Raw genomic sequence first — 12,992 nt, forward strand, 5'->3', positions numbered from 1 at the left:
GCCGATATAGAAATTGACGTTTGTAACATTTAGAGCATGCTTTTTAATATCAAATTTTCAGTCAAAACTTAGTCGTCTTGAAACACTGAGTTTTTGTTATTCACTTTGAGGAATTACGCAGACCTAGACATACATGTATAGGATCTTCACAAGTTTTATCGTCATCATACTTACAGGAGGTTCCAGGAATGGACTCGTAAAACATTTCTCCACCATAAGATGGCAGAGGATCGTTACAATATCTTATTCTATTTATATTACCACCTCCCGCACATGATTTTGTATAGGTACCCCACTGTTGCCATTGTCCACAATTATCATTAATTAACTACAAACCAAGCGTAATGATAAGAAGTGGTAGTTCACTGCAGTTGCACACAAACCTTGATCTATGATATATATGCTATAATGACCTGGACGTGAAATCAGGTTACAAATACGACCTACATACATAATGGGGCGAACAACATGAAATACGAAGTTACTTTCATCTGTACAAATTATCATGTTCGTTTATTTGTAAACAAAATTGATAAACACGAAATGCTAACCAGTTCTAAAAGTACATAATATGGAAAACGAAAACAAAATAAACAGTATTGACAAAATTACAAAACTGTTAAAAATCTAGGGCGTTTAACCTCCCGTTTCAAGTAAACTGCACTACAAACAGGTAGCATTAAGTTGCCAAAGGGTGAAGTTGGTACGACGAGTATTCAAAACAGTACAGGAGATATATTGATGATAGCATGAAAATCCATCATCTATGATCTTTTTGTTAGAAACAGATTATGTACTATTAATTAAACATGTATGCCCTACAGGAGTCGATTGAAGCTTTGAAGAAACGCAACAAGCTTCTTTTAATTGCGAGTAAATCAGAATCAGGGCTAAAACTGTCGATGAATATCTTCCAGGCGAGGTTGCGTCAGATTCGGTAAACGAGAAAAGAGTAGGAGCCGCTGAAAGTCGTCCACTGAAAAATTTTACGTTTTTGGTGATATTCAGCAATAGTGACTCTGAGAACAGGCCGGCGGATGTTGTAGGGATTTTTCTAGTTTGACTCATAATGGAGGTCAGTTTCAGTAAGCAGCCCTTTTGAGCGGAAGGGGTCTCCGGCTCTATTAAATTACAGGGAAACTCAGACAAACTTTCAGACCTTTGCTGATATTGTGGGTTATACGGATATTGGAAAAGCTCAGTAGGACGATATTCAGGCTAACGAGGGGTGGAAATGTATACAAAATTTATCCAGGTACATTTTTCAGTGAACATTTGATTTAAAATCAGATTACCACAATTGACATTTTTCATAGCAATCAGAAATATGTTGGATTTTCTTGGAAATTTTAAAATACCGTGAAATATGTTGTTTTCACCGTTTTGCTTTTCGGCTTGAGTTATACAGGTTATATTTTTTATAAAAATTGTAAGACCGTTAGTTGCTCAATGGAGAGGACAATTAAAACAGTGCCTAGATAACTGTTTACCTTGATAATTGGCTGGGGTTGTCAGAAAACTAAGAAATGCGTAGAAACCTGGCTTTTGCAGGTTAAAGATTGTATCATTAAGTCGGGATGTGCACAGAATATGGGTTACAACAAAACATTACTGAGCAGTAATCCGATCCATAATCAAGTTAAGTCCAAACTTTCAAAGAGAAATTTATATAGAAGCCGACGAAGGTTTTGATCAGCTGGATTTGAAAAAAAAATGTGTTCTGTCTTCTATTTTTGCCAGTGCATAAGATTTAAGAATTAGTCGAGTTTATAAACATTTTTACAAGTGCAAATAAACTCAGAATGAAGTTATTGACTACATTTTGTGATAAAATTATTTCTTATACACTTGCAATAAGCAATGTCACTCAAATTATGACGAGGTGTTGCTTTGCTCTGATCAATTCGAAATATTACTGGGATCAATGTGTGGATTTTATTTTATCCCGATTGCGTTCAAGCCCCGTGCAGGTCCGGGTGTTAAAAGAATAGGCCTGCAGTAGCGCTAAGCTTGTCGTATAAGGCGACTAAATAGTGCTCAGAAACCTAGCCGGGGGCTAGGAGCTCTGCCCACAGAGCAACTGGGATGTGTGCCCCAGGTGGTGGAATGGGGTACCCCTGGCGTGTTACATGCTGGGGTTGTGAGGCTATAATACGGAGAACCTTACCGCAAACCATAGTGGTGCACCGTGTTGGGAAAGATGCCACGTTCCTCGCACGTTAAATAACCCTGCTGTGGTATACGATAGGAGTAGGAACCTTTGCGCTCCGCCACAGGAGGCTAAATTGCCCGACCCTACCCATCCCCCCTTTTTCCACTGGCAATTTAAATTTTTCGGCCCTATTATCCTTGTGTCCCATCCTTTTTTTTCATTTCATGTTCATCGTCTGAATATAGCTGAAATATTGCTGCTCGGACGTTAAACCCCAACAAACAAAACAAAATTCAAGGGTTTAATTTTGGAAAAATACTGTCAAGTCTATCAAACCTGTCCCGAGTCATATAAGAGGACAGCTTTCAATGTGTATTTTGATGCAAGTGGTGCATTGGCAGTTTACATTTTGAGAGAGTCGAATGTTGTAATGCATAAATATTGAATGCATAACAACGCAAGGTGACCCTTCAAAATGTGCGTGAACTAAAGGTTATTTAAGTTTGCATTTTAAGTCTCAGACGGTTGTTACAGAACAACTCTGATACGTTTCATTCAGACAATAAAAAGCGAAAGAAACTTTCAATTGCTGAAATGATCCTTATTATAAGGCAATCGAACGTCTTCATGGATCAAAGTTATCTGGGGACTCTTTGTATGAGTTATTGCCCTTGAAAAATAAACCGTTATGAATGTAATGGGTTTCTTTTCAAAGTGAAAATATATAACGATGAAAATGGAGCCAATGTATTCAGAGTACTTAGCAGAACAACTACTACGTTTTATATAGCAATGGAAAGAGCAATGCATGTCTTTTCAGTTACCATAATAAAACTCATACCTGACACCACTTCATACCAGAGATATAACATCATTGGAAATTGAAATCCCTAACTGACTGTATTTTAGCCGACTGTTATAGCAAAGGCCATTACACGGTTAGTATACAAATATTACATTTTTTTTAATCTGCAGTGCACAAGATCAATCATGCATACATTTGTCGTTGTTTCTAATTTTCAATTTTTTAACCTTAGCTATTTTGTCTTGTTCCGTTTTAAGGCCTGCAAATCGATAAACGCTTTCTGAAGAATCCACTTAAATAAGTGATAACAGTCACACAGTCAATAAAATATTGAAAAAAACATGTTGATATTGATGACCATTAAATACTAAAACATATGATACCATCACTTAAGTGGAATCATCTGTTAACATGAAGGAATCTGAACGTATAACATAAGCTAAATTCCAATAGCACATATCTGCAAATATAATGCTACAAAATGTAATTACATTTACTGATAGACACTAGCGTTGTTGCCATGCCTGATTTTGTGATCCAGCTTAGTCAAAAATCGAATTTTGTTTTCCACTATAGGAACAAAGCAAGTGTTTTTAAATCGTTCCGATCGCGATAAACATAACATGAACATTGGAAACAGTCTGATTTCATACCGGAATCAGTAAAAATGTCCAAAAAAAAAATCAGAATAATTCACTTATGATGATGTTACGATTTTTTTCTCTCATTACAAGTAACATGTAACCCGGACAAATTATCTCTAATTTAAACTTAAATATGAAATTTCATAAAAAATCATCTAGGAATCTAAACAACGTATCATCTGTGCAGATTTCTGTGTTAAGTTTTTTTATAATTTACATTTGTTTGGTACCTTAAGAATTGAGTATTGTTGAAATATAGTAATACAGTTTGGATTTACGGATTTTCAAAAACAACTATTAAGACATTATCTGTTGAAAGCATTTATTAACTATATAACATTTAATTCGCACGACTTACTAAAATTGAAAAAAAAAACGTACTGTTCGGGTACAATTTCAAAACTCATTTTCTGTAAATTAAGTTTGTTTGTTCGATTGTTGGGGTTTAACGCCCGAGCAGCAATATTTCAGCTATATTCAGACGATGAACATGAAATGGATGATAAAATGAACATGAAATAAAGAAAGGATGGGACACAAGGATAAAAGGGTCGAACAATTTTGATTGCCACTAGAAAAAGGGATTGGGAAGGTCGGGCAATTTAGCCTGCTATGGCGGAGCGCAAAGGTTCCTACTCCTATCGAATACCACAGCAGGGTTATTTAACGTGCGAGGAACGTGGCATCTTTCCCATCACGGTGCACCATTATGGTTTGCGGTCAGGTTTTCCGTATTATAGCCTGACAACTCCAGCAAGTAACACGCCAGGGGTACCCCATTCCACCACCTGGGGCACATATCCCAGTTGCTCTGTGGATTGAGCGCCTAGCCCCCTTCTGGGTTCCTGAGCACTATTTAGTCGCCTTTTACGACAAGCTTAGCGCGGCTGCAGGCCTATTCCTTGGACACCCGGACCTGCACGGGGCCTGTAAATTAAGATCTTCCTGTAATGTCGCAACAACAACTGTAAAGGAACCATCAAATTCAAACTGAAACTGAACACTAGCAGGTGGATTTTTCACAAGGTTTATTTTGTCCTACTATTAAACAAAAACAGAAGACAAAGCGTGTTCTGAAGAGAAGGAACAGGAGGTTGGAGTCCAAAATGAAAAATTCAATCTGTCGCTGACTTCAACATCAACGTCAACAGTTTGGTTCAAATTTGAAAAATAGTGTTGACGGTTCGCTGTATGTTGATGGCATTCTTATCTGCAACAGGGGAAAATATGAATACTATTGCAAGGCAGTTACCACTGTATCTTAAAAGAATTTAAAAAATGGGCTTCCGAGAATGGTTCCGGTTTCCTATACGCGGATCCCTTCATATATGGTTCTGAATTCTTAGAAAAAAAGTTAATTCCTTGGTTTGCACTCTATATACGACATGCTTCCGTTTCTTCTCTATATCCAATTACTGAAATCTAGTTGTTTAAAGGCACTTTATATTCTTAAAATGATGCACGGTTCACTGAAAGGAGATCTGAACCCAGTTTTAGTTGTATTTTTTGTTTTTTTTTGGGGGGCGGTGTATAGACCATTAGTTAGGTCTTAACTTGACTATGAATCTATAGTGTATGATTCAGCAAACATGACTTATCTAAAAATTAAAAATTAAGACGCTATTTATTACCGCAGTTTGTATCTTTGTCCTTGTGCCTTCAGAATCTTCCATGTTTGAGTCTTTATGACAAGTGCAAATGAACTTTCCTTAAGAAACAGTCGTTTGAAATCATGTATTCTATATGAGAGCAAACTTACTTCCTATCCTGAAAGCACATGAATGTTGCATTAAGCCTCTTCATGTTGATATTTATCAAAAACCTGAAAGCATTCGTAAGGTATTCAACTTGAAACTACTTCAATAACCCCTGTTGTGGTAGAAAAGTGCCCTCCATGGGAACTTACAGATCTTTGTATTAATATTGATTTGCTTGATACCAATTATTTGCTTTTGCAACCGTTTTCTGTACTGAAAGGTAGTTACTGTGACTTGAAAAAAAGTTTATACTGATGTTCCGAAACTTTATTAGCAACTTGGCGGGTGTTTCTAGAAAAGCAGTGGACGCTTACCCTACCGGTGCAACTAGTCCATGCTCCCAGTTTTTAGTGGAGTCCGAATTGCACATTTACTTTTTTGTACGTATTATTTTGGTTATTTTATGTTTTGTGCTGTGTGTGTCTGATTTCCCTGTCTGGTCTTTGTCCCTGGATTGCATTCTGTAGATTTCCACTAGTTTCTTGGTTCCCTTGATTACCCTTTGAGAAAGAAATTGTTTTCCTCTGACTACCTGTTGTGACCCATCCTTTTTTTGCATTTCATGTTCATTGTCTGAATAAAACTGAAATATTGCTGCTCGGACGTTAAACCCCAACAAACAAACAAACAAACTGACTACCTAGTTATGAAGGTATCCATGGGATTTAAATTGTCGACAAGATTGCCGTTGAGGTATTATACGTTATAATAAAGAATCTAAGTTAAAAGTGTATTGATTTACAACCTTGTATAAGGAGATATGTTTTGAAGAAGTATAAAAAATTACTGATCTGATGAAATATAGGCAGTAGTCAGAAGGAAAGTCCGTACAACGAATGGCATTATCAGGATGAAAACCCGAAAGTTGGAAACCACCACAATGATTCTGACATTGTACGGGCATTTCAAAATAAATGATGTGTTCCACCAGGTTTCAAAACGTGCTATTACCACCCCCCCCCCGCCCCCACTTCCATTACGGTTCAAAACAAATGGACAGCATAAATATGAATTATTAAAGCATTGTTATCAGTTATTTAGTATTTATTTACAGTATTGTCGGAATCATTTTATGATTTCATGTGATATAGCAATTTTAATTTAATTGGAGTTATAAGTTCATTTGCATGCGAATGTTTTCATATGAAAGAGTAATCAAGGGAACCAATGTTATAGCGGTAATCAAAAGAATGCAATCCAGGGACAAAGACAAGACAAAGAAATCAGACATGCACAACAAAGAACATAAAGTAACTAAAATAATACATACTATGTAACAAAAGCGAATGAGCAATAAACTCAGAAATCATTTATGATGTAAGTTATTATGTATTTGGGAGCTAGCTTGTCATATCAATTGAAAGATTTATGCGATACTGTATTAAGTAACAAAATACTTGCTAACAATTCACTGACAGGAATCGAAATCTCTTTGGATGAGTTTAATCAGAACTTTAAAAAAAAACACACTCTAGCTGTTTATGATATAGTTTCATTACGTATTGTCTTTCAAATACAATTACAAATCACACTACCGGATTATACTCACTTGCAATAAGGATAATAAGGCTGGCGGACCAGGACATGCTTACATTTCGGAGTACCTAATGCCACTACCGGTTTTTTTTTGTTTTTTTGTTTTGTTTTTTTTTTGGGGGGGGGGGGTTGGTTATTTGTTTTGTTTTGTTTTATTTTGTTTTTTTTTTGTTTTGTTTTTGTTTTGTTTTTGTTTTTTGGTTTTTTTTTTTGTGGGAGTCCATATTAATTGCCATTGTTTTAAGGTTAGTGTGACATTGGTTTTCCTTATTTTCAGTTTTATATGTAATCTATTTTGTTCGGTTCGCTACATTTTGGATGAAGACAGTCTATATTTACTGTTTTCACGGTCAGGCTATGGAGTCGATTGCCTCACTGAGATACTTTCAGCCAACAATTTGTAGACTTTAAATGTCAAAATTAACCAACCTTTCAACTGAACAACTGTGTTACGTATGTAAGTTTTATTAACAAGCCAAGCTTGACAAATTGTTCGCCCCTTGCGGGTCCGGGTGTCAAAAGAATAGGCCCGCAGCAGCTCTAAGCTTGTCGTCAAAAGCGACTTAATAGTGCTCAGAATCCTGGCCGGGGACTAGGGTGCTCTGTCCACAGAGCAACAATGTTGTGTGCCCCATTTGGTGGAATGGGGTAACCCTTGCATGTTACATGCTGGAATCGTCAGGCAATTATAGGGAAAACCTGACCGCAAACCATAGTGATGCAACGTGTTGGGAAAGATGTCACGTTCCTCGCACCCCTCTGTGGTATTCTCCTGGGGTAGGAACCACAGGAGGCTAAATTGTCTGACACTACCCACCTCTCCCTATTTCCAGTGGTAATCAAAATTTGTCAACCCAAATATCTTTGTGTTCCATCCCATATTCATTTTATCATCCACTTTATGTTCAACGCCTGAATACAGCTGAAATATTGCTGGTCGGGTGTTAAAACCCAATAATCAATTAATCATTAATTAACTGTTCAACTTTTTATATACCATACTGATAAACTCGTAAAACAGCTGGATTTAATTTATTATAAAGAACATTTACTGAAAAAAAAAACGAGCACTGCTTAAAAAGCTAATTGTATTCTATATAAAATCTAAAAAAAAAAGAAACACTACATGTAATAAGCAAAGAAATATCCTTTGTTAATAATTTGCGTAAATATTAGCGGAGTCTAGGTAATAGTTTATTGCTTCATACACTTTCCTATATTCTTCCTGAAATGAAAAAAAACCTTATTTATTAAACCTTTAACTTATGTTATAGAGCATGCTTCAGTTGCAGTTAAAATGTTACTTTCATATTTCAAAAATCTTCTTATCGGTTCGGGTCACTTCTTGTTTCTCAAAATCTATATAAATAGTAGCGGTTATTTACGAAAGAACAACTACGTTCATAAACACAACTTCTTATAACGAATTCTTAGATTTTCAAGTACTATTTTTTTCATTCATGTATACAGATTATATAAATTGAACAGACTTTTTATTTCAGGGTTTAGAGATGCTTGATAATCCTGAAGTAACTTCCGCCAAACCAAACATTTCTTCTTTTTTTGCCACACAGCAGGTTGGTAAAAAGACGTTAACCTTTAACTATGCACACAAAATAATATTATCCGCTTAGTAACCTTCCCCGTTATTGTTTTCTCGTTTTTGGCCCTTTCGTTTTGATTTTTGTGTATCGCTTTCACCGTGACCACATGCACGCATATGGTCATTTATAAAAATGATTTTGTTCCATATTAAGATTCATGATCAGTTTTATATACTTAATTCCCGACTGAACGCTATACTTACAAAGTCTCTGAAGAACTCAGGTCTTTTGAGTTGTATCAACCTTGCTAACTGGAAGATGTCAGCGTTCTCATCAATCGTCATACTAGACACCGCATTGGTAAAGGTACAGAACAGACCACATATATTGGCTCCGTCGCTGAAGAAGAGTAAGAACTTCAAAAATTATATTTGATTTCATTAATTAAAAGTATTACAATAATTGAATATTTGATTTAGTACGTTGTTTTTCGACAGGTAATCTCTTTGTCAAGAGATTTTGTAATATTGGTAGAAAATGCTTCCTTACATAGTCCATATAAAATGATATGTTTGCAGTAACAATATTAATATTTGATTGGTACATAGAATAATTTGTACGGTTGAATCTTTGTACTTTGTTACTCTGTTTACCTGCTTACAACAGTTACCGGGCTTTCTGTCATACTGATCCGTGTCGACATAAGATTTGCCAGTTTACATAGAACTGACGCTTCCGGCAAACCGTCACATGTCACTTGGTACATCACTATATCTCTCCGTCTGTCATCCTTTGGAGGAAAATAGTTAAAATTAATTGTTTTTAAGTCTTTATTTCAAAATGAAAAGAAAATGCTACCTCAGTATCTTAATCTCGTACAAACATATTCCAATTAAAGTATTTGAAGTTAAAGGTGTAACATATAGGAAAAGTACATTTTTACCTTCTTACTCAATGTAAGATTCGTAGTTTTGATGCCATCCTCTTCGTCAACAGTATTTGATATTTTTAATGTATTGAGACCAAGGGAACCAGTCAATTTTGATGAAGAATATAAGAAATCGGCCTGAAATATAACATAATTAGAATCAATATCATTGTTTGTCTTTTTTATTTTAATTCTCTACCTAAAGGCATACATGTGATACGATGCAAGTGCAGTTTTTCTCTGGAACTCAATTAAACGATTTGTCTTCCAATTTCACAAAATACTTCAGTTCTTTATGTCGAATTTCACGGTTTAACAATAGTATAATACTTAGATATAACTTGACGAGTTACAATTTTATTTTGGATATCTGAATACCTATCGAAACTTACAAAGACCTTTGCATAAAAGAATCAATATAAGCATACCATGTACATTTAGTAGACACAATTGAAATAAAAACGTTTGTACATGTTTAGAAAGAAACAAATACATGATTCGTCGCTTATCCGGCTGTAGCAGTTTATACCAGTATATCTATCGCGAATAATTTCTATGTTTTAAAGTATAACATTTTCAGTTAAATATTATTTTGTTTTCCTACAATTTTTCATAGTTATAATTAGCTCTGTAAATTCAATTTACGGTATGATTATTTACAAGATATACGTTTATTAAATACTGGTGGGTGACCTTGTGGTACTTACCTCTTTATAATCTTTCAGGAACAAAACAATGATAGAAGAATCCTGGTCTCTGACCATCGTCCAGAAATCAACCTTTGTATCTGGTAGCGGCATTTGTGTTGCCACATAACCAACCAATTGTGTATATGACTAAAAGATAAAATATGGTGAGATACTTTATTCAATACACGATTTTTCCCGAAAATGGATAACAGGTCTATAATTCCTTTAAAACTGAAATTAGTTATTTTCAGAAAACTTCTTTCTTATCTAACACTCTTATGAATATTCGACCCTGGAGTATTTCGTTTTCTTATTCAGTTCTCTATGTTTTCTTTTTGTTACTGAGTTAAATTGAAATACTCAAGTGAGTTGTCTTTTTTTTTTTTTGGTCCTTATCTTATTTCTACAGACTCACCGGTGTCTGAACTGCATTAATATAGTCAGTTCTACCTTTTTCAAATGATGATAGAAAAATCCTGTTGTCGTCGGCTAAAATATGAGTTACGTGTAAGGTGAGACCATTTAAAGCAGAATTTAAAAATGTTATTTCAAATTTCATATTTTACATGAACACCGTACACAGGTTGTTTTGAATACTGTTGCATTTTTATGACTAATACAAAAATGAAACATTTGCATACGTAAAATACATGAAATTAAAAAAAACAAAACACATGTCTTCCAGAGATCATGAAAGCTGTGATATAAGGCGTGTCAAAGTTAGCCATTTTTTTGTTTCGAAGGAGTAGCTGAAATCAAATATTCATTATGATCCATAATACCAATGCTAATTCCAAAACTTGTGTAGATATCAAAACTTTTATTTTCACGTATAATATCTATTTAAATTAACTAGAACCGTTTATGTGGCATATACAGGCAACAGATAAAAGGGTTGAAAACGTTAATATTACCTGGTAAGACTGATTCATTTCGATTTTTGTTCTTGTTTTCAGGACTAGTTGCAACAACGTGTTCTGCTTTAATATGTTCGTGCTTCTTTTCCTCAAGCATCTTTACAAATAAAAAATGTCTTAATTCAAATTGACACAATCTATTTAAACCTAGTTGGCTCCTTTCCAAAAACAAATGCAGTGAATTTGATGGGATATGGTAAAAATCCTTCCTTCGTCTGCAATAAACTTTGAAGTATAAATTCATTTTTGTTTACGATATTTATCATGCTTTTTTTTTTGATAAATCGCATCACTTAGTCAATACAAAAACATGTTTGATTAGTCGTAAGAAGGCTATACCTTGAACTCCTCTTTTAGTCTCTGATGATTAATTGGTCTTTTGTCTGAAACAATGTCCCTCCAAACGGCTCCAAAATCATTCTTTTTAATGGTGGTATCCTTCATTGTGAAAGCTTCGAGCAATGCACCATGAAGACAAACATACTGGTCCTAATATCAACAGAAAACATTCGCATTATGAATGTTATATTATTGCATACATAGTTATTATTCATATAGCCAACCAACTGCATTAAGCAGAAAGATAGGCTTTCATAGAGTAATATTCTCTGTTTCTTCAATTCTTGAACAAAAATGTCTTTTAAGCTAGCATTATGGTTTTGTACACGTGGCCTAGTGCTGACGCCACTGAACGAGTTATTTATAGCAGAATTAAAATCATGTGCATAAACAATGCAAGTGTTCTCAGTTACTTCTGACATAGTGAATGTTCTTTCTTACAAGTTCAAATGTATTATTTTTTTTTTATAAATTTGTAAATAATTATCATATGATCCTCTCGTGTCGCCAGTCAAATTAAAGTAAAACTCACTCAAAATGTACAAAATGACTTTTTGGTTTATGATAATCATATGATGCAAACCATATGCTTCCCATGTGTTGCACATTTACCAGTGTAAAACATAAATAACAAAGTAAAAATAAAAAAAAACATTAAACAACAAATCAATGTTGACAAAATGTATCAATTGCCTTACAGGTGTTTGAACCATATTCAATCTGTTGTGTCTCATTTTCTTTACAAAAGCAGCAACATCAATATAACCGGTTGTTTTTCCTTGCTCAAACAAAGCATCAAGTCCAATATACGTCCCGGTTCTACCAATACCAGCGCTAACATATATAAATTTAAACATTAACAAAACTAAAACGATGTATTTAAAAATTCGGCCTTTCTTGTCCCTTTTTATATTGTTTTTGAAATGCCTAATAGTTTTCTGTGTAAAACCTTTTTTTTATAAAAGTTATTTAAAAATGCAAAATGAAGCACATTGTGTGTATTCATTAATCGAAACTGTTATATTTATTGTTCAAGAAATAACGTATACGGAGATTATATATCTGATATACAGTAAGTTGCACCGTATAAATTATGTTTATTCCAATGAAATGATTTGACTAAAACATGCATTAACAAAAGTATTCAAATTCATATATCAAGTGAAATTCAGTTGCTTCATTGCAGACCTGCAGTGAACAAGAAGAGGGCCAGTATTTGAAGAAGACCGTCCTGACATGACGTGCCGGTGGAACAGTACTAGATAGAGAGGATCAGGTGTACCATGATCTGGCCAAGATGTGAAGTGGTACTGTATTATAGTTCTCCTTTCTTTGGTCTGAAAGATTTGTATATATACTATATATATATTTCTTTACTGGGAGCAATTACGTAATACGAAGCTTTGAAAAAGTTATTAGCTGAATAAAACTGGTCAAAGAGCCAAGTGTTTCTGTTGTATGTGTGAGTGTGTGTCACGTTTTAATTTGATATAACCCTAACATAATATACATAAAGTTTATTTAAAATGATTCTGAAACTGTCACGTATTAGCCCATACCATATATCATCATTTCCGTATCATAGTAATTTAAGTTTGTTTTCTTATTTTGCAGCCTGTTTCTAAAATATGACAATTTAAACTCTAACAGAGAAAAGGAGACGTTTGATTTATTCATTATT

At 34.4% G+C, this 12,992-nt stretch overlaps 1 protein-coding gene across 2 annotated transcripts in view; it reads right to left on the bottom strand.

Annotated features, from left to right (window-relative positions):
• Positions 1-7,910: 7,910 nt before the first annotated feature.
• LOC148609425 (receptor-type tyrosine-protein phosphatase alpha-like) overlaps positions 7,911-12,992 on the bottom strand; it is a 42,112-nt gene continuing 37,030 nt past the window's right edge. For both annotated transcript variants that reach the window (XM_088542483.1, XM_088542482.1), the window contains exons 17-26: positions 12,500-12,648; positions 12,010-12,145; positions 11,312-11,461; positions 10,970-11,069; positions 10,471-10,544; positions 10,074-10,202; positions 9,382-9,504; positions 9,092-9,228; positions 8,702-8,837; positions 7,911-8,119 (exon numbers count right to left, since the gene is read on the bottom strand). In XM_088542483.1, coding sequence (XP_088398609.1) covers positions 8,048-8,119; positions 8,702-8,837; positions 9,092-9,228; positions 9,382-9,504; positions 10,074-10,202; positions 10,471-10,544; positions 10,970-11,069; positions 11,312-11,461; positions 12,010-12,145; positions 12,500-12,648 — 1,206 coding nt within the window. In that variant the 3' untranslated portion in view covers positions 7,911-8,047. The remainder of the gene's footprint in view (positions 8,120-8,701; positions 8,838-9,091; positions 9,229-9,381; positions 9,505-10,073; positions 10,203-10,470; positions 10,545-10,969; positions 11,070-11,311; positions 11,462-12,009; positions 12,146-12,499; positions 12,649-12,992) is intronic.

The sequence above is a fragment of the Perna viridis genome, chromosome 8 (genome assembly GCF_037379345.1).
Source record: "Perna viridis isolate PV_CMFRI_1.1 ecotype Kerala chromosome 8, ASM3737934v1, whole genome shotgun sequence".
NCBI classification, from domain to species: Eukaryota; Metazoa; Mollusca; class Bivalvia; order Mytilida; family Mytilidae; genus Perna; species Perna viridis.